General features: G+C 39.2%; 1 protein-coding gene across 2 annotated transcripts; it reads left to right on the forward strand.

The window, feature by feature from the left end:
- The first annotated feature begins 964 nt into the window (after nucleotides 1-964).
- On the forward strand, nucleotides 965-14,410 carry rbm6 (RNA binding motif protein 6). Of its 2 annotated transcripts, none has more exons than XM_058631338.1 (23): nucleotides 965-1,084; nucleotides 2,071-2,146; nucleotides 2,780-4,295; nucleotides 4,405-4,494; nucleotides 4,602-4,671; nucleotides 5,524-5,597; nucleotides 8,555-8,626; nucleotides 9,216-9,510; nucleotides 9,982-10,139; nucleotides 10,249-10,349; nucleotides 10,443-10,512; nucleotides 10,614-10,680; nucleotides 10,775-10,824; nucleotides 10,910-11,027; nucleotides 11,254-11,351; nucleotides 11,622-11,963; nucleotides 12,048-12,197; nucleotides 12,333-12,398; nucleotides 12,480-12,707; nucleotides 12,796-12,870; nucleotides 12,960-13,045; nucleotides 13,634-13,685; nucleotides 13,777-14,410. In XM_058631338.1, the coding sequence occupies exons 2-23, from the start codon at nucleotides 2,091-2,093 to the stop codon at nucleotides 13,870-13,872; spliced, it is 3,930 nt and encodes a 1,309-aa protein (XP_058487321.1). In that variant the 5' UTR covers nucleotides 965-1,084; nucleotides 2,071-2,090; the 3' UTR covers nucleotides 13,873-14,410. The 2 variants fall into 2 exon arrangements, with proteins under 2 accessions (XP_058487321.1, XP_058487322.1); XM_058631339.1 differs by having other exon boundaries at nucleotides 10,617-10,680.
- The last annotated feature ends 8,063 nt before the right edge of the window (nucleotides 14,411-22,473 follow it).

Below are 22,473 nucleotides of genomic sequence, written 5' to 3' on the forward strand. Positions count from 1 at the left end.
TCACTTAGTGCGCGCCTACATTTTCAATATTTAAAAATAGAAAACATTGTGCTTTTCATAATGAATAATTTGGGAGACATTATTCGAGTGCTCAGCCAATTTCACAGTAGAACGCAAAAACAATAAAATGAACAGTTTTGTTGTCAGTTAAGTGTAATGAGCAGCTCATTTATGCCACAACTAATGCATCATAAACCTTAGTTGAATTAACATCATCATTCATTTAAATTACGACCAGATGTTAAGCACGTTTTAAGAGAGTGGCCCATAAAGAATTCTACTGTGATAAACTACAGCTCTTAACACGTTATATACAGTAACAGTAATGCCATAAGATATTTACATAGTACGTGCCACGCTGTTCACACTGTATACGGTATACATATATGTATATATATATATATACATATATGTATATATATGTATATATATATATATGATATGTATATATGTACATATATGTACATATATATATATATAGACACACACATATAAAAGTACCATGGTAACATGTACAATAGCACCTGCCATGACACTACATATAATAGCAGTACTATCAAAACAAGTACCACAGCACCTAATTAATGTACCATAGATAGTGGTAATGGTATATAATGGTATATTATTGGTCTATTGAATACCACAGTGCACTACAGGTCCAATGGGGACATTTCTAGCCTATAGCCTCGTATATGTAATAAAGAAAAGAAGAAGAAGAATCTTTACACACAGATTTACAATTCCATTAACAAATGTGATATCAAATCAATAAAAGAGTTGCAACAAAAGTGAGTCAATGAAACAAGGTACCACATTTATATACATGGTTCAAGTAGTTCACGTCCAATAATAAGAAATAGTAAATCAATACAGTAGGAGGTATTTTTAAAGGTAGGTGGTGGGTGTGATCTACACTCCGGAGCAGAAGGTGGCAGTAATGCACCCACCGCGCTGTTTGCCAACCGCTATTATAACAGAAAAAGATGGAAGAGGACTCTCCTCCATTTTTCACCAGATTGCTAAAGCTGTGGCGAGACAACGTCCGAGTCACTGCAGTATTGACAACAACAAGGCCGAATAACAAGTAAGATTTGGCTTTAATAACAACATATACGATTATAAATAAAAAACGGATTGTCTGTGAGGTGATTCGTTCTCGAAAGGACGGCGTCCGGTTGCAAGACGACGCAAATGAAACTGCTTGTTTGACGTCAACGTTAGCAAAGAAGTGTTAGCTGAGAAACAGTCGCCCTTCTGAATTGTCTCTTTGGTAGAAATGGTTCTCTCTAGCTAATCCGGAATTCCCAGTACGATGCTCCTATTCCTTTGAATTTTCCAGAATGTTCCTGTTTTTTTCCCCACCACTCGTATTCATTTACTGAATTCGTGTTATTTGATTTAGTCGTGGCGCAGATTCTGTAGGCCTATTGATAGCCTAGTTATGTCCAGTATGTAGGCCGACAGCAGCACTCATACTACCACTGGCTTGGGACATTAAATCAAACACCCACCGCCATCTTTTATTAGGAAAACTCGTTCAACTGCTTGCTAACACAAATGTCTAGCCACCCAATCACATGACAGCAACTCGACGCATCCAGATATGCAGGCATGGCCAAGATGATCGGCCGAGGTTTACACCGATAAACAGAGTGATGAAAGGAATCGATTTAAGAAGCTAGGGACGTGCTACGGGTTTGGGTGGTCTGTGTATTTCAGAAACTACTGTTCTACTGGGACTTTAATCCACGACAATCTCAAAGATTTAGATGTAGAACGGTCTAACAAAGGGAAATATGTTTCAAAGAGGAGGAGGGGGTTTGCAGAAGGACAGATGTGAAAGGTCAGACTGATAAGTAATGCAGGCAGCAATAACTCAAATATACCATTTCTGACATCTGTGAACCTAATAAAGTGGTCGATGAGTGTATATTGGGTGTGTGCATTGAAAGATATCTCGTTATGATTGTGAAAATAAAGTTGTACAGTAGCAGCCCTTATATTAACAGTTACGCATTAGATCTGCTAGTTGTTGCAAAATAGAAATTGGTGGATTCATCTTGCTTCCAGATAAAATACTTACTGCAAACATGTGGGATGGACCTGGGCCCAGGCAAGGACCACGAGGAGGAGGACCATCCTTTCGGTAAAAGAGCATCATCTATACACATTGATTGTATCTTTCTGGTAACTGTGTGTGTACTGTTTGGTTAATTTACACCACTTTTCCAACCTCTTGGAGAGTGGTACAGTGGGGGAGTGGCTCAGTGGTTAAGACCCTACCTTGTGTACCAAAGACATCATGGTCGCAAGTTCGATTCCACCCCTGGCTAATTGTACTTGATCCATTGTAAGTCGCTTTGGATAAAAGCGTCTGCTAAATGACATGTAATGTAATGTAATGGTACATTCACATGTTTAGATTTTAGAAAGTACTTACTTACGTAAAGAAATGTAGTCTTTTGGGCTCAGGATGGTGGATGAATCTAGAAACAACGCATTTCATTTGTTAACTACACCATATACAGTGTCTCAAGTTTTTGCATTTGCAGGCTCCACTAGTATTTTTTTGTGACAAAACATTACATTAGACAAACTCTTCCATCCTCTCACTATGAAGTCTATAAAAGACTGAGTCTCAAACCTGTGGACACAACTGTATATGGTGGTTGGTAGACCAGATTTAATTAAGTCAGTTAGTAGTTCTCCTGCTTATATTATTTATTGAAGGCTTTGTTGTCAAACAAATCAGTTTCTAATATATTAATAAATGTTCCAGTGGTGATCATCGTGGAGAAATGTTCGGGGGCAGAGATCGCCCCATGCCTGACTATAGAGGTAGAGATGAGATGAATATGGGTCACATGGGCCCAAGACCTCATGATCTTCCATCTATGGACATGAGAAGGATGGATGGACCACCCATGAGAGGCCGTGATATGGACCCACGTGACATGCAGGGTAGAGAGCCTAACAGAGATTTTTTCAGAGGGGGAGAAGAAACTGATTTCACCCTCAGGAGGCAATATGAAATTTCAATCAGGGACAAACTTATGAACTTTTCTGGTTTTCCGGGACCAGGCAGGAACTTATCTGAAATGGGAGGGAGGGGTATGCCACCATGGGATGCAAACAACAAATTTAATGACAATAGAGACAGAGAGTCATTTCAGCCCAACATGCCACGGTTCAATAATCCAAATGTTGATGGAAGAAGGGGGTTTCCAATGGACCGAAATGATGGATGTAGGGATATGCGTGACTGGCAGCCAATGGGCACTGGTGATGGCAATCGCTATGATATGGACTTACCTCCACATGAGAACAGAAGGATGGACTCTGATAGAAGAGGAGGTCCACCTTTCAATCCAAGAGGTGAATTTGATTCTGATATGGATTTCCGAAATCGTCCTGCACCATCTGCTGAATTTAGAGGAAGAGATCGATCACCTTTAAGATTTGGAAGCAATGATGTTCCCTCAGTGGACAGGGCGAGATCAGATATGCCTCCAGACTTTTCGGGCCCTCAAAGATCTGAGTTTATGGGTGCAGAAAACGCTCTCAGACAGAACGAGTATCCAGAGGCAAGTGATAGTCCCCTTACGGATTATCGAAGTGGTGAAGAGATGACTCTTGCAGAAGAATGGAAAAACCGCCAAAAGGAAAAAAAACCTTTTGTGGGTAAAAGTATTGGAGGTGTATCTGAACCAAACTTCCCTGTAGGTTTTGGCAGTGATGTGAAAATTAGAGATGCACCACCTTTTCAGGAAAGGAATAGGCCTCCTGTAGAATTTCCAAGGAAAGATATTGGCTTTGCTCGTGATGAACGCTTTCCTGTTATCAACCTACCGCCAATTGGTAGCAAAGGCCCACAAGAAAATCCACCTCCAGAAATAAGTAAGTTTACTGGAGCCCCTGGTAGAGAAAATGAAAGTGAACATTGGCTTGGGGAAAGGCCCCCAAAACATATTCAAAATAAATCACATGGTCAAGAAAGGCCTCATTACCATCAAGAGAAGAACTTGCCCAAACCAGAGAATCAGGAGCCAAAGGATTGTTTTAAAGGGATGGAAGTCAGTCCAAGTCCTGCCAGGGGTAAAATGGAACTGGAACACAATTTCCAAAGCAGCAACACCATGCAGGTGAGAGACCAAGACTACAGGGACATTGATTACAGAACAGGTTCTGGCAGAAACTTTGATTACAAACATGAGGAGCTTCAAGGAACAGAGGAGAAACTCATTACGGAATCGAAACCAATCACACCTTCAAAATTTAGTGAATCTGGTTCTCAGGTATGTGTGATAATTTCTCTCTTGGAACTATTGGTTATAAATGTGTTGTAAAGTTTTCACATTTTCATTGTTTAATAATCAAAATTGTAATCTAAATGTCTGGGAAAAGGATCAGGATTACAGGAGCGCATCAGTGGAGGAGAAGGTTTCCAATACTATATCCATCATTGGTATTCCAAAGACTGCCACAATGGAGCAGGTAATTATTAGACCGAAGCCCAACCAATGAGTCATAGTTATTCATTGTTTGCATTTGTTTGCTTAGGTGGTCACACAAGTCACTCAGTTTGACATTTTATTTCGCAGATCCTTGGTGCCTTTGCAGTCCGTGATGGTGTTCCAATGCAGGGGATGAAAATCAAAAATGTTGTGCCAGGTAAGAATTTAGTGTCTTTTCGAAATGTTTTACGACAATCGATCGTACGTTCCTCGACATTTCGCTTTTTTATGACATTCGATCCTCTGCACTCTTTCATCTCTACAATCATGGTCTCTGTTGTTGCTGGTCTGTGTGAACTTTGCTCATAAAGAAGGGGTTAAGCCATGTCGGAGTTTTGTTTGGGGACATTGTTAGCAAGAACTACCAACGGTTCAACTTAAGGAACCTAGGAGAGTGATAGTCGCAAGAGATATGTGACAAGTGACTGAATATTAACAATTTTGAAATGGAAACTGCCTTGTTCGTGCTTTGTTCATCCTGCTGATCCTAACATCTCCATTAGACTGAAAAGTCTCCTCAACAGATTGCTGTAAATATGGTTGTATATGATTTCAAGCCTTTTCGTCAAGATTATGAAATTACATCTCAAAAACATTTCTGTTTACATTACACAGTATATCCAACGATCATAGTAAAAGATTTTGGGTGCCTTATTTCCTTTTGATATAATTATAAATGGTAAAAAAAATTGTTCTCCATGGTGTGCACCATGCAGTTGTTCACTGCCACTGGTCCAGAATATCTGTTTTGTTCAGGCTCGGCTCTATTGGAGCCTTTCATGGCAAAGTCTGATATGACCTCAGTCATCAGAAGACTGAATAGAAAAAAGCATAAACAAAAAGTGTTTTCCTGAAAAGGTATGTGTGTCACTAAAAGGGAAAAACAGAAATCCGCTCACACTACTCTCGATGTGTTCACGAACTGGTGTCTTTTGTATTTTAGTGGGTGACTTGTCATTTCTGGTTTTGACTAACAAAAACCCATCTGTATTTCAAATGCTGTCCCCAGGTTACAGCTACGATACGGCCTATGTGGAGTTTTTAAACCTCGAGGATGCAGTCCACTTCATGGAGTCCAACAAGGTGGCCCATCCTCGTCACTCTACGAAGGCCCATCAGGATTATGAGGGGTTCCGAGGGCATTTTTATCGATGGGGGTGGGAGAGACTCTAGGAACATGGGGTTGCTATTCATTTTTGGTCCACTTACATTAGATAAGGAGATGAAGGTTCAAAAGTTAGTCCTCATTATGTAAATATAGGTATTTTTACTTTGTACTGACCAAGCTATCGTGCTACTTTAGGCTTCTCGTTTAGAAAATAAATGTTCAACTCTATATGCAAAGATAGACGCACTATTTTTTCTCTTAACTCTAAGATTTTCTAAGACAATCCCAAAATACCTGGAATGAATTGAACCAGGAAATGTTTGGGTAAACAAAAACAGTCCTCGTTGGTGGGAGCTCTTAAAACTCAAGGATATTTCTAAGGAATATTTATTGGTGATATTGAACATGAAGGTAGAGAACCATCACTTTGTTACAAGGTCAGTTGAAGAATGTCTTACTGATCACGGTTTCCTTTTAGCTTTGTGGGTTTGGTTGAAGAAGCAGCTTCAAACTTTCCTAAAATAATTGATTGGCCACTATCATGCATCTCTTCTTTATTACAGTGGCATCCCCATTGTGTCAGTGGATTGGCCTCTTCTAAATGACTTATGTGCAGGACTTTTTCATGCAGGGCTACGGCTGTTCTGAGTGTAGCCTTGTCACTGAGAAACCCGCTTTTACAAGTTGCTAGTTCATATCAGTCTATTTTACCTCCATGGAAAAAAGGGTACGCCCTTGTAGTGAACACAAGTTGTCCTAGCTTACATTGCTTCTGAGGGCCGTTGGCTGTGCTTCCAGTGTGACTGGGTGATGATGGCAGTCGCTCTGTCAAGTTTGGTTTGGGTAAAAATCTATTCTACACATTGTCAGAAAAGTTTGCACAGGCATGTCTTGGTGCCAAGGAAGGAAGGAGCCTGCTCACTTGATGATCCACCGACGTCCGACTTCCTCTTACACCAGTTTGAGGTTGAATATTTTTATTGAAATGTCTATTGGATGGTAATAGTTGTATCAAATACAGCATCACACAATCTCTAACATGGACTCAGACCTTCGGCCTTCTTTTCAAGTATTCATAGGAGTCTGTCACTCCTTCTTCTGTGACTTTTCCCACAGTATCCGTCTTCTTGATGGCATTCTTTTAAAATTCTTCAAAATTTCATTGAATATTTCAGTGGAGTTTTCATCTTGAGACAATGAACAGTCTCCAGTCAGTTTGCTGTGTTTTTACCTTAAAACATTCAGAAATGGCAACCTCATGTTTGATGGGATCGTTTGTTTTGATGGTTAGTTTGGCTTTGTCAATTATATGCTATATTTTGACCATTACTTTTTATGCAGCTTGAAGATGGGTCATCATAACAGCTTACGCGGTCAGCAGTGTGATGGTTTGAATTTCATAAAGGGTTTTAATGGCCACTGTGAGCTTACCTTGTGCAACATAGAATATTGTCTTGCAATTAAGCATGGGTTGGTTTTAATGGTTTTGTGCAAATGAGAGTTTTGGTGGAATTTACTGTTAACAGCTTCATTAAACGCAATGGAATGTAATTTATACTAATGCTTTGTTTGGTTTATTCACCTTATGTGCCAAGAGTGGTTCTCATTTGCGCTTTGATTTTTTTTGTCTTTTTCTTTATTTGATATTTATGGATTTGAAGCTTGAAATAGAGTTGGGACTATTTGGAGTAGAGCTGTTTTAAAGGTGCCGTCCACAAGTCAGGAAATGCTAGCAAGAGCAGGTTTTGAAAAGCTTAAACTGCCTTTGGTGCTCTCACCAAAGCACATAAGGAAGGTACATACAAGTAAATTGCTATATAACTTCAATCAGTCAATCAATCACAGCCCTTTCAATTCACACACACAGACATAATTACACTCCTCAGTGAGAGTTACAGTGATACCTCCACACACACACACCAACATACATGCACACACGGGAAGCTTTCATGTTCTTCAGCTGGACTTTGCTGAAAAAATGGTATCGATGTTCATCTAGTTTTTGCCTCGTTTGCTGTCAATCGCTCAGGTTTTTTCTTTCTTTTTTTTTTTTTGTAAAGCCTCATCTTAGGCTTTGCTCCAGAGGTTGAAGGGACTGAATTGTGGCTGTAGTTTTTCTGCCATCTCTTCTGCCATGACTCGCTGTGTATCTGTTGCTGCTTCTGCATGTCTTGGTGTATTTGTGGAGTACCGTTTCCTGAGGCAGGTGATACCTGGGCCCGGGTTAAGATTGACAGGTACACGAGCCAGTCCATGCTGGTCTGAGCCAGTACGACCAATCGAATTCACGAGTGTGAAGAGAATGATTGGTTGTATTATTGCAGCATCTGTAGACAACTAGATTTGTTATTTATTTAATTTTTTTAAATTTTTCCTCAGACAACTTTATTTATGGATTCCTTTCCTGATATGAAGTGGGATTATATGAATAAAGTAACATGTTCTTTAGTAACCAATTATAGCCAAAGGAAACTGGTCAATAACTGATTAATTGCAGTTTTAAAGCAAAAAATGACAAACTAATCTAGTTCATTCTTGTTCAGTTATGAGGTTTGGTGCATTTTTTGTCTTGTGTAGAAGTGAAATGCAGATCTCTCTGTTTTGCTTAGACAAAAGCAAGCAATCGGAGTTTGTCATCAAGGGGTTTAGAAAAAGTGTTTTATGGACCCAAGTATTACATGATTTATTGACAAAACAGTCACTAGATATTGAAATAATCAATGTAGTTAATGTAGAATGGGGGCAAATGGGCTGTGTGAGGCGTGGTTCTCGACCCCGGGCTTTGCACACACCACCATAAGTGTTTGGTCTATTTCGTTCTCTGCAGTGAAGACGAGGGCAGAACCTGCCTCAGTGCATGTCATTGATATTATTTTAGGTGTTTTCGCCAGTGTCCTATAACGCTGATTGATCTGTTTTGTTCCTCCTCCAGGGATCCCTAAAGGTTGGCACTAAAACGGCAACCATGAAATTCATCCAGCCAGACAAGCATGAAAGAGTCCATGTAAGTGTAGTGAGCAAATAATCATTTTATGTTTTTGGAAATAACACATTTGTCATTATAGAATGAAATTGTTGAAGGCTTATTTCTCCAATAACTATAAGGCCATCATTAGATGTGCTGTTTCATAAATGCTCTAATCATCTTACAGTATAATTATTTTCTCAATCACGTTATTGGAATAGAAAATATATAGAACATATATGCATTGCGTAGTTTTAGAGTGGGTTGAAGTATTTAGTGTGATCTACCATTACTCTTGAACAACAGAAAGACACTGGCTTTCTTAAAACTGGAGTAGAATCCGAATGAATGTTACTTGTAAAGCCTGTGTTTATCCTACTGTTTCACATCAACAAATATCTGCTGTGAAAGAGGTTCCTACCCCTACTTTCAATACAATTAGATTAAGGATTGTACAGTTATAACCCTAAACAGGGAAAGCAGATGCTTAAGATATGTTGAGAGCCTGCCCTACATAATGTTTGAGGTACATTCACCATGTAGATTAGTTTTGTACCATGTTGTTCACACCACCATTTTATTTCAGATGTAATGAAGAGTTTCCTTTTTTCCTGTTTTTGTTATTTAGGAATCTGATCACAAAGTGCCTCTACTCCAGGAGCCCCAGTTGCCCAGACCAGACGAACCCTCGAAGGATTTTAATAATAGTAACTTGAACGGGACCAAACCCAAGGGTCCCGTGGAGCCAGTGTCCCATGGGGCTTGGCAGCGCAACTCTGACTTAACTCCAGAGGCGTGGCAGCAGCAGGTGGACCAGCAGCTGCAGCAGCAAGAGAGGGAGCAACTGGCAGACTCTTGGGGCTCCCGCATCCATCCTCCTCACAGTTCACAGCGATCTGAATCTGTCTTTAAAGACAGCAAAAGTATGTTGCATAAAGCCGTCAGTGCTGTGTATTTGCTCAAGTTATTTATTATTTATTTATTACTGAAATCGGATCAGTGACAACTAGTGCTGGGCGATATAACCGTTCATACCATCCATCCGTTGTCTGCCGCTTTATCCTCCACATGAGGGTCGCTGGGCTGCTGGTGCCAATCCCAGCTGATCCTGGGGGACTGGTATATGACCTGACGTGGTGCAGCAAAACATTGTTTAAGGGGGGGACCTTTTTCACTGCTGCACCACCGATGCAATGTGCAAATGTACTCCACCAACACGTCCTGGAGTACCAAGAATATATGCAGTTACATTCTCACACACACCGCTCCCTTCTTCCCCTCTCGCTCGGCCGTTTCCTTAATATGAGCACACACATACTCACTCAACTGTAACTGTAAATGTTTGCTCATACTGCACAGCACTAACCGATGTTATTCCTTTTGTCACCGTGCAGCCATGATTATAAAGAATGTGAAGACCACCACCTCAGTCGACACTATCCTGAAAGCCTTGGACCCCTTTGCATATCTGGATGAACGAAACGTCCGTCTCGTCAAGGGCAAGCCGCCCGGAACAAAGTGCTTCTGCTTTGTGGACATGGACTCCCATGAGGTACGCAAACTTAATTATGTTGCTGATTATTTCATGTTTTAATAGTATTAAGTTTTCATCTTTGTGTAGTGTTGCTGAAGTGTCTAAGCAAGTGTCTTCTCGTTTGTAGCAAGTGACACGTCTGGTTGAACTCCTCACTAAACCTAGACCCCTTTATATTGACGGAGTCAGAGTTTATGCTGAGGTTGCCAAACCCCTGAAGAACCAAACGTAAGACACCGAGCTGTCAAGATTTGTTCCCAACCTCTCTCATTCAAGAAATCCCTAATCTAATCTGTTGTGGTTGTTTTCTGTCTGTTCCAGTTTTAGAAGAGATTCTGATAAACCAAACAGTTCTATCCTTGGTTATCCACCCGAGCCCAACACGATGGGGGTACGTTTTTACTGTTTTTATATTGTTATTGTTTAAAATGACCAAAGAAAAGAATAACCATGTATATATTTATATTTTTTGTCTTTGCTTTGGTATTTTAGCAGCTACCGTTCTCACAACCTCCGCAGTTTCTGCAGCCACCTGCTGCTCCTCCTCCTGGAATGACAGGTAACACTTCATCAAACACACAGTCTAGTATAGGTTCTTTATTATAAACAGTATCATACATCCTCAACTGGTCTCACTTTTTCTTTTTCACCAGGTGATTTGTTACCTGCCACTAATCTGTCATTAGATCCCAGCATTAGTCAGGTAGGTGGTTGTGTAGAAAGATGTGGAAATCCTGTGTCAGAGCGAAGGTGTTTTAATTGGACATGTTTTTGTTAAATTTCAACAGGGAGCTGGTTTCTGTGAAACCCAAACTATGGATCCTTCATTTCATGCCGGTGGACCTCATGTGCCCACAGAGTCGGCTGGTATGAGCTCTGCTATAGATGGACAGGCTTACATGTCTGGTGAGAGACAAAACATTGTGACATTTATGATAATAACTACTTTAGATTTGCACTTGTTTGACATAGTTCTTACGCGGTCAGTGAGGGTCATGTTTGATCATTTCCTTCCTAAAGTTGTAAATAACCACAAGGGTCATAAACGTATGCTCTTCCCTGTCTGTATCTTGATATATTTTTTCTTTATGTGTAATTTATTACTTATTTTGTCCTGTTTGAATTCATTTAGGCTCTGAAGTCCCAGACATTGCCAACTACTTGTTTGACGCCACATCAGGCTTCTACTACGATCCTGAGACAACATTTTATTACGACCCCAACTCTAGGGTAAGAGTGCAAACATGATCGACATGATTTTGACTTGCATGTGCTGCAAAGACAGATGTTGTTTTATCCTACAATGAAGACAAACACTCAGAATCTGTCGGTAATACTATAGTACAAGTGTTGCGTGTTGTAGGTTGTACAAAAAACTGAGAAATGTCGTAGAAGGGATGACAAAGACCATAGTTTAAGTTTACCTGTGTCAACCTATAGCTACCATAAAAGTGTTATGAATAATTGTTTTTGTTTATAACATCTTTTGTGTGTGTATAGTATTTCTACAATGCTCAAACCCAGGAGTACATGTACTGGGATCCGACAACAAAGACTTACATCCCAGTTCCGGGAGGGAACTCCACTGCAGAGACCCAACCTGTGGCCATGACTGCCGAGGACCAGGCTATTCTTTCCAACCCAGCGGCAGACGCTCCTCTGGAAATGAAGAAACCATCGGTGACTCCCTCGACCCCGGCCGATTTGGAAGCCGCTAACACGTCCGCTCTGGAGCCCGATCCCGCTACTGCAGCGACTCCCGAGAAGAAAGAAGACGACGACTCTGCGAAAAAGGACAAGGATAACAAAGAAGACAAGCCGAAGAGTCTCGCTGCCGTCAAGGTCGCACATCAGTTATAAGTGCACGACGCGTGTCATACGTGTGCTTCAGTGGCAGGTGGTTTCATAATTTGTTTATGTTTGCAGATCATGAAAGATATGGAGCGCTGGGCGAAGATCCAAAATCGTCAGAAGGACATTGTCCGTTCCCCGTCACCGCTGCTGAGATGTGGAATGGATGATGATAGGAGGCAGTCCAAGTCAGCTGATGCTGGTTTTGCTATCTTTGAGAGAAAGGTTAGGAAACCCACTGTTAACAAGTCAATTTATTTATATAACCCATCTCAAATCTCCACAAAAAACCCTTGTATTAAAGATGTTTTGACTTCTGTCTTTGAGTTTAATTCTAACAATATACTCTATTTTCCTCAGATCTCAGGTGGAGATGATCTTTTTAAAAAGCCCCTTGCTCCACCAAAGAAAGATGAAAAGTCAAAGGTAAAATTCGTTTAACAACTAGATCAATAAACGTGTTGAAATAGACTGTTTTGACCATTTGTTTTGGTTTATATTTTGCAGCGTTCAATGGGCTCTCTTGGTATGCTAGCGTCAGACTATGCAGCCGGAAGTGACGACGAAATTGAAGAGGACAAGGAGGAGGCGGCTAAAAGCAGTCAGAGCGGCCAGTCTGATGACAGGGAAGACAAACTGACAGACTGGAAAAAGATGGCCTGTTTGCTGTGCAGGAGACAGTTCCCCAACAAGGACGCTTTGATCCGACACCAGCAGCTCTCTGATCTGCACAAAGTACGACCGCCTACTTCTGTGTAAACTGTATTTGATAAGTGAACTCTGGAAAAACAGCTTCTTAATACTTAATTTATTGTCTCAACAGCAAAATATGGAGATCCATCTCAAGATCAAGAGGTCAAAGAAGGAGTTGGAAGCACTAGAAAATCAGGAAAGAGAAGTCAGTGAAAATAATTAGGTGTTTAAAATATAGACTGCTTTCTACATGTTTGTTGAATATTTAACATTGTGTCTGTCTGTCTTCAACAGTTGAGTGCTAAAGAGTCAACAAGATCACCAGAACAGAAAAAAAGAAAACAGCAGCAGCAACATAACACCTGGGCTGGAGGCTCCAGGTAGGTTTCCTCAGCTCAGCTCAACTCAACTCGACTCAAAACAAACAAAAACAATGGGAGTGCAACACAACCTGTGTTAAACACAATGGAGTAATAGTAGGTTTTTAAAGGCAACAGTCTGGGTGCATCTGATATGCCAAGGCAGGGCATTCCAGAGCCGAGGAGCTGCCACTGCAAAGGCTGTCATCTCTGTTCTTTAGCTTTGACTCTGGGACTTCTAAAAGCAGCTGGTTAGCCGACCTACGCGCTCTTGCCTGTACTGTGTAGGTGCAGCAGTTCAGCCATATATTGAGGTGCCCGCCCAATGATTTAAAAACAAATAAGAGAATTGTGTTCCAAGTGCGTTCTGCATGAGTTGCAGACGAGACATCAATGATTTGTCAATGCCACAGTAGAGGGAGAGGTGATTAAAAAATGTGGATTACCCTCTCCAGATCTGTAAGGGGGAGGTGGCCTTTGACCTTTACTAAAACTCCTAAGTTGGTTACTCTCTTTTTAGTGATAGAAAAGGAAAACAAAGCAGCATTCGGTTGCTTTAATTTAAAATAGATCTGTCTATTAACAGTCTAAAATGTTCTCTCTGTGTAGGGAGATGGGTAAAGTCAGTGAGAGGCCCGGCTTAGGGGCTGAACCCGTTCAAGTACGTATGGAGCTTTTTATATATTCACAAATATCTTGGTGGTGCCCGTGTGTTTAATTTAACTTTCTGTTATTGCACTTGTGTCTTTTAGCAAAGGAAAAAGAAAGAGCATGTCGTTTGGGACCATGCCACCTACAAACAAGCAGTTCGCAAGGCCATGTTTGCACGGTTCAAGGAACTGGACTGATCAAATTCTTACTTTAATATGTGATATATATATATATATATATATATATATATATATATATATATATATATATATATATATATATATATATATAAAATGTGAATGAAGTGTTTGCCCACCCTCGGCTCCAAATCACCTGCACTGTTTTCCCGGTTTGCCATGGACATTGTCTCCACTGTATAGCCACAGTTTTGTAGACTGAGATTAAAAATGGTGCGGTCTTTCACACAACGGAGGCATGATGGACGGTTTTCAAAAAAAAACACAAGAATTCTTATTATACATCATCGGCGATGTATGTTGTACAGAAATGATCTTGTGTCGTTCATTCGAGTATTCTTCCCACAAGGTATGTGTGTGTGTGTGGCCTGTAATGTAGAACCCCTGAAATGTGTCCACACCGTTTTTGTTTTTTTATATATAAATATATTGCGGTCACACTGGTTAGAAAGGTGATTTTTACATTTTAATTCTCGTCAGTTGAAATTGCTCTTATGTGCATATTTTTAAGTAAAAAAACAAACAAACAAAAAAACCACGTGTGTGTATGTGTTGAATTTTCATTGCTGTTGTGCATCCACATCATGACCACTAGATGGCAGGAACATGCTTTTTTTGTTTTTTTCTGACATAAAATGTCAAGATTGCTGAATCAACTGATCATACATGATCAATATGAACTAAGATACCTAAATTAGATGTGTTCTTGTTAGAGTTTATACCCACATGCACCTGTAAAATGGTCCACTTGTATGCGTTTGGCAGCAGTAATAGGTTTTACAGTAGTTGTTGCTTCCCCTCCTTTTCACTGCAGGAGTTAGAACCCATCCCCGACCTTATCGGATATGAAGCAAGCAGCCTCCCTCTGGCTGTGGCACGGTGAATGTAGAGAGGATTCCATGGGTTTAGTGTGCTTGACATACTCGCTCCTCTTGAGTGCAGTAATAAGAACACTTTAGGACCTGCAGGCACTGACGAATGGCAGAGACCATGGGGAAGGGAGCCAGCGTGTATGTGCAATAGCAGTCATGCTTCCTGTCTTCTGTTTTAATTGTGGACAGTGACTTAAGGACACAAACGGAACGCCTCCCATGGTCTGGCCCTTCTCCAAACATCACTGGGTAAAATGCCAAAGGTGAACATCATTTTTTCTGAGTGACTGACAGTACATGGAGTCTCTCTGTCTGAGGAGATGGGGCAACATGGTGACAAAGCCTCACAATTAAGTGTAACCCCTATTTTGTGGTTTGGCAATAAAAGCCAGAGAAAATCCCAATAAACTAAAACCACGATGATTATCGCAGGTTCAGATGTGTTTCGCAGTAAATCCTGACACGTTGAATTGCTCTCGCCTTCGCTGCAATTAAAGAATCTCTACTTTTTTTTATTAAAAACCATTCATTTTGTTGCCATCGTAGAACACTGCCGATGCATGACTGGACAAACTATACTGTAGAATGGAAAGAGAAACCTGTAGCTACCTGTGGTCAGGATTCAGACGCAGTTTATTTCAATGAGCTCCTCGATCACGTATTTTGAAAAGAATTATACGCATTCTTTCAACCACGGTGCCTCACACCTGTAGGATGGAGAAACATGTTTGTATTGAGTTGAACTTGTCTGTGCGGGAACTGTTTTTACATAAATATTATACAAAAAAAATCCCCCTCATTAAGTGTATAATTTGGGGAAAAGTTGTGAAGCATCTTCAATTTTATGATCCCATACATTACATCAACTGAAATTAAGTTAAAATAATACGGTATTTTTTTCAGTATAGCCAATTTTCAGCTCACACGATAACTGAGAATTTATTCACTCCTTGAAAGATGGACAGAGAAGTTTGCTGCCATATGAATAAAATGGACAAACTTACCTTTGAAGCTTTTATACGGTCACTGTATTCCAGCGTGTCCTTGGAATAATGTGCCGCTTGCATGTGGCTCAGAGTATTTGCATATAAATAGATTATTTGTTACCAAGATTCACATACACTTACAGCTTTCATGTAGTGATGTGGGATTGCTGTGATTAGATTATGATTCTTTGTGAAGGGCATTTCCCTGAATAGCAAAAAAAAAGCCCATGACGTTAAGAGTGATGCATGTTTTTACTGCATTTTTATTTTTTTTTACATGTTTTAGAAGAACTACACCTCATTATTTGAAAAGAAAGAATAATATATTCTATTATAATTAGATAATTATCACAAAGAAAATAAAGAGTAGTTAAGATAGGTAGATTCTAGCTTGGTAGCTCGCAAGCTAACTAGCATGCTAACTAGCAAACACGTTAAAACTTACATCTCGTCACAGGTTTGAAAAGGAGAAGGCAGAAATATATAAACTTTTATACCTATACCCCATTCCTATTACACACAACTCAATTTATACACTATCCCATCACCAAATATTTACATATTTACAGTATTTTAAACTTTGTTCTTAATGTTCTCTGTACAACTCAAGAATGCTTTTGACTACTGAATACGACCATTTCATAAAACTGCTGTTCTCATCCTTATATTTATTTAAAATTTGTATTTGGTATATTCTTTTAAACTGATGTTTTCACTCTGCTTAAATTCACCCCCCAGATTGAAACACATACTTTTTAAAGTTGTCCTGGCACAGTGCATTATTAAATTTAGTTTCCCTTTCTGAAAACAACGTCTTTATTTTGTTTTGGAAGTAAATTAATTCTTGCTTTGAAAACCATTTGCTCTGTTTTAAACTGAATCACATCCAGGACATTTTAGAGCTTGTACTTTTAAGGAAAGTTCATGTGCGGTCTCTATATCCTGCGTTATTTATTAATCTGACTTCCCTTTTCAAAAATCATAAGAACCAAATTCTTTTCATGAAATACTGTACTTCAACTACAGAGAAGTTCCTCCACAGCCATCTTCTAAACTTCAAGCAAGCAAAATTCAGCCATATTCTTATTTATATTAAGTTTACAGCCTGCTGGTCACTGTGGAAAAATAACTGTCAGGTAATGTAGGAGAGGAATCTTGATCTGACTCTTTTTCTATTCTGTATTATTGGTATTTTTCTCACAATACAGTTATCGTCGTTATCCACATGAAAATATGCTGCGGTTTAATATGGATGTCAGGCCCAACAGAGAGTTGCTGCTACATCTGGCACATGTGAAGGATAGTTGGTCACATTTTAGGCAGAGCAGATCACAGAGATACATGTAGATAAGATAGATAGGTGGCAATTATCTCAGCTGGACGGCCCTTAGCAGCAGGCGAGAGGATCTGGAGCAACAGTCTTGAGACAAGACAGAAGGAGACAGACAGACAGACAGACAGACAGACAGACAGCAGGACTCTCAGATGTTGAGATGTGTTGTCAGCTCACTGACGCAAGAGAGCTTTTTAATGGTAGTTTGACACCATGCTGCTGCTGCTGCTGCAGCTGCAGACGGACAAAAAAAAGGCTCTGAATATTGAAAACACATTAGAAATCTTATTATACATTTTTAAAACATCCAGCATCAAACTGACAGGCGTCTCCCCACATGTTTTCCCAGTGTCCTGTGTTAAAAAAGAGACTTCTGTATGAAAGTCCGTGTGGTATTAAAGATGAAGTGGATTATTTTTACACTGTGTGTGCACTCACATGTAGGACGAATGTGTGGTTATCGCAGAGCTCTCGTTGTTTTTGTCTGTTATGACAAATGATCAAAAACATAACCCCGTGTAGAAAGACTCTGTTAAGGAGAAGCATGTGTTTGTGGTTTGCCCAATGCAAACACACCGAGACTGTATCGTCACAAGCTCATAGAAGACTCATGCTTCTCCGAGCAGTTGCACCATCTGGTTTGTGCTTTTCAAGTGCGAGTTGAGAGATTATGGCGGTTATTGATTGCTAATCTGTAACATCATCTTGGAAATGTCCTGGTGATTGTCAGGCGTCGGGCTACAATTCAGAGCACAGTTTGCTCATTCATAGCAGAACCAATTCCACAGGCATAAACTGTCACTGAGAACATTTTAGACTCCACCAAACATTTGGAAGTCATATAATAGTTCTGCACTTGCAATGATGGAGGAATGACAGGAGCGATAGAGCTGATTCATTCAGGAAACCTGGAATGTTTCCCTTCATTTTCCAACTGTAGAAGATATATATATACACATATATATATATATATATGTATATATATATATGCTCTACCAACTTAAGTTGCAAACATACGGAAGAGTATTAAGGCTGCATGTAAAAAATAAATTGAAAGCAAGAAAAATAAATAAAATAGCATGAATTCTGAGATTAAAGTCAGAATTCTGATTTTAATCCTTTAAAAGTCTGAATTCTGAGATTAAAGACATTTTCTCAGAATTCTGAGATTAAAGGCAGGATCCAGAGGAAAAAAGTCAGAATCAATCTTATAATTCTGACTTTAATCTCAGAATTAAAATTCTGACTTTAATCTTCGAATTCTGATTTTAATCTCAGATTTTTTTTTCCTCAAAATTCGGATTTTTTTCTTTGATCTCAGAATTCTGACTTTAATCTCGGAATTGTGATTTAAATCTCAGAATTTTGCCTTTAATATGAGAATTTCTGATGTGAATCTGAGAATTCTGCCTTTAATCTCGGAATTCTGACTTTTCATGTTTTTAGTTTTACATTTTTTTAAAGCAAATTTGAAGATGCCTTTTTAACTAAATTGGGAGTTATGGGCGCTATCATGCACATTATTCTCTTCTATGAATTCCACATGTATTGTGTCATGTGATCTTAATAGTGACATACAAACACAATTTCCATACATTAGTATAAATGCTGATCATAGTGGGGGGAGGAGAGCAGGACGAGTCCACATTAGGGAAGCATCATATTTGCCTGGAGGCACCAGTTAGAGTCTACTGCAACCAAAGCTATAAAAATAATCATTGCAACATGTTTATCTCAATGTAAGCCTTGTTCATGAGATCACATACCATAATAATAACTGAAGACTTTTCCATCATGTGTGGGACAAGCAAGGACACTATTACTACTACTACTGCAACTAAGAATAATAATAATAATAATTCCTCACCGTCATGGATTTCTTTTGTCCTTGTATATTATTATTAATGTCCATTTTAATGTTTAATGGAATATGGGAGTAAAAGGCTGAGGGAAGCAACAACAATATTACTATGAGTCAATATGAGCAAGGAGGAAACGTAGGACCGGTATAATCTAACAGTGGTTAATATGTTCGAGTAGCACATGTGTTTGGCCGGGAGGGGACGGCTTTATTTTGATTATCTCGTTAGAAATACCTGGCAGTGTTGTTATTAACGTTTCTGTATGCTAATGATAACCCAGGAGAATATATTTGATGACTTTCTCATATGGATGGAACATTATTCCAGGTCAGTTCCTTTTCCTCGGTTTATTATTGTAAGTCACATGAAGTGGAAATACACATCCCTGCAATCAGCCATTCATGCCACACTCGTCCATTTTGATTGTGTTTATTGATGTCATGGAAACTGCACTGCTTTTAGTTGGTTTTTTTCTCCGTAATTTGAACTAACTGGTCGTCCTCTCTGACATGTAAAAGCAATGTGTGCGAGAAAGTATTAATCTTGTGCGTGGATGTCAAAACTCTCCATATAAGGAAACTGAATAATTACGATAGTGCAATGATTTGTCAGAAAAAAGGTTTAAGCTGGTGATTGTTCGAAGCAAATTATGAATCATACATTTTGTCAAGTCATCTTTAAAATGAATTAGGGATGGTAATCGGTATCGGTCCGATACTGGTCAAAATCACTGGATTCATCGGATATTGGGCAGATAAAAAATGTAGAATCAGATCCGATGGGTTTTTTTTTTCTTTTTCGGAGAATCATGTCTTTGAAATAACTGGGAACAAATGTGGCATCAACAGCTTCATACGTTCATTATTCGGAGTAATATCGGTATAGACGCTCGAATTGTTGATATCGGTATTGGACACAAAAGAAGTGGTATTTGGACATCCCTAATTTTAATCGGCTTTTTAAAATGAGGGAACTAGAACCTGATAAATTATGACCTGTTCATCTGAGGTGGTATTGTACAACAATTTGACATTGATTAAGTTTCATAGAAATAATAATAATAACTCTAATACTAACCTTTTAAAACAAAGTAAAGTGCTTAACATTAAAAGCAAACCACTCAGGTATTAAAATGAAGTAGTAAAATGCAAAACATGGAAATTAAAAAAATTATACTATAGAAATAAGTTTTAAGAAATGTTTTGCCTCATATGGCATGCAAAGCTATACATTACTCTACAACACTATTGCTTATTGCTATAAGACTAAACTGAAGACTAAAATATTTATATAAAATACAACTAGTACTTAACCCTTAGAACACAGAGCATTTTGCTGCTTTTTTCAATTCAATTCAATTCAGTTTTATTTGAATCACAACTCCACCACTACTACCTCCATCATCTTTGCCTACTGCCGTACACCAGTGCATTATCCTGTGAAATAGTTCATATTCATAAGTATTTATATTCTGTATACACAATATTCACTATATTTATTTAGACGTCTACCTGCAAAATGCAATATTTCTTTATTCCTTCATTCATTGTATATAATGTCCATAACTTTTTCCTGTACATAATGCACATAGACTATAGTCCTTTTTTTCTATTTTTACCTTCTTTAATCCCTTGCTGTCTGCACACGTCTGTCTAAATGTTTTTTGCTGCTATAACAAGTGAATTTCCCCTTTTTTCCTGATGAAAAAAAGTCACAGTTCAAAGTTCACTTGGCTCATTTTTATGAACAAAAAAACGCTCTATTTTGTGACTTCTGCACAATTATTGCTACTTTATATCACGACTAAAAATGCGATATAAAATGAATCATAACTTAAGAAGACGACACACACCCAGGATGTCCATATAAGGAATTGTGTGCTATTCCCACGGCAAATGGGTGCACCTGCGGCACAGATCCGTGCAACATGAGCACTGAGGGTTAAATCAAAGACTTAACTGTATTACATAAAGTCAACAAATGCTTTTTTTTAACAGTGTGGGGACTGAAGGTAACACAGCAGACCAGTTTTACTCTTTATTTTATAGTAATAAAAAATATAGTGGAAACCTTCACATGTGAACTATCGTTCCCTGCTGCTGCTGCTGCTCCTGCTGCTGCTGCTGCTGCTGCTGCTTCTCAGGATAACACAAATGTTTTCCATAAAAGTATGTGTTGGAACAGCTGGAACACAGATCCCCTCGTGTTCCAAACCCCCCCGATGAGAGAAACGTGGCGATGCTTTTCAACCTTCTTCCAGAACAATACCTGTGTCGTGAAGCCCAGTAAATGTGAGGGGGTGCTGAAAGGTGCTGGCAACACCGGCCTTTTAACCCCCAGCACAAAAAGCTCCTCTCTCTCTCTCTCTCTGCTCTCTAGTCTCTGCTGTGGGGTGAACCAGGGGGAACACATGGCTCGTTTCATCAGCACTAGGTTTACATTAGTTTTCCTCAGCTGATAAACCTCTCAGCACAGTGTTAGGAAACAGATGAAGACGTAGTGTCGCTGCCTTTTCTCATTCAGCCGACAATACGACTTGATCCCACTCTGAGCTGCCTTCGGGATATTTCATTACCCCCGATGGCCGCACAACGTTCAGTGTATAGTTTTTATGTGACGGCATTGTTGTAACACAATCGGTGTGTGTCGTCGCCAATTCCTGGAATGACAAAGAAAGAACCACGCAAATTATTCATTGTCCCTGGAGCTACGAACCAGTGCATGGACAAACATTCACAGCCATATCACATTTGTCAGCAGTGAGGGATTATAGTAGCAGCGTGTAATACGGCCTGCAGGCCTGCACACACACATATGAATGGATGGAGCAAATATAATTGTCTAGATTCTGAGCTCAGACATTACATCCGCACTGGGGTTGTTGGTGAAAGCCTCACATTTATGCTTATCTATACAGCACTGTGTGTGTGACTGGGTTTGAAAACCAAATCAGGTTTATTGTTTATGTCTGTGCGTGATTCTTTCATATAAAGTCATCAGATGCACTTTTATCCTGACAGGAGAAGACCAGTTGAAAATATTTTATATATACTCTTACTGTATATAGGATATTAACCCTTAGTGCTTGCGCAGCGCGAATCTGTGCCGCAGGTGCACCCATGGTAATTTGCCATGGGAATAATACACAACTCCTTAAATGGGCATAGGGCATAGGTCACATATTCAGGCTTGAAAAAATGTGTTGTTTTTTTTCATCTTCTTATGTGTTGTTGAGTCAAAGTTATGATACATTTTATATTGCATTTTTTGTAGTGAAATAATAGTAATAGTCACAAAATAGACTATTTTTCCTCTTATTTTTGTTCATAAAAACGAGCCGTCACGTGAGACTGTGACGTATTTACATATTTGCTCCAATATTAAACATTTTGAGTATTTTTTGTTCAGGTGTGTTTGTATAGTTGGTGAAAATGAATTATTTTTGTGCTGAGAAAAAGGATATAAGACACTCTATATTGCACATTCTTATAGCCTCTGTATATACTGTATGTTTAAACATAGTGATGGTGTTCTAAGGGTTAAAACAA

The sequence above is a fragment of the Solea solea genome, chromosome 6 (genome assembly GCF_958295425.1).
Source record: "Solea solea chromosome 6, fSolSol10.1, whole genome shotgun sequence".
NCBI classification, from domain to species: Eukaryota; Metazoa; Chordata; class Actinopteri; order Pleuronectiformes; family Soleidae; genus Solea; species Solea solea.

What these genes read in the sequence shown, in the direction of transcription:
- rbm6 (XM_058631338.1), top strand. Translation starts at nt 2,091, where the DNA reads ATGTGGGATGGACCTGGGCCCAGGCAAGGACCACGAGGAGGAGGACCA. An exon ending in TGGACATGGACTCCCATGAG is followed by an intron (nt 10,140 to 10,248) that starts GTACGCAAACTT and finishes TCTCGTTTGTAG; the next exon opens with CAAGTGACACGTCTGGTTGA. An exon ending in AGAGTCTCGCTGCCGTCAAG is followed by an intron (nt 11,964 to 12,047) that starts GTCGCACATCAG and finishes TTATGTTTGCAG; the next exon opens with ATCATGAAAGATATGGAGCG.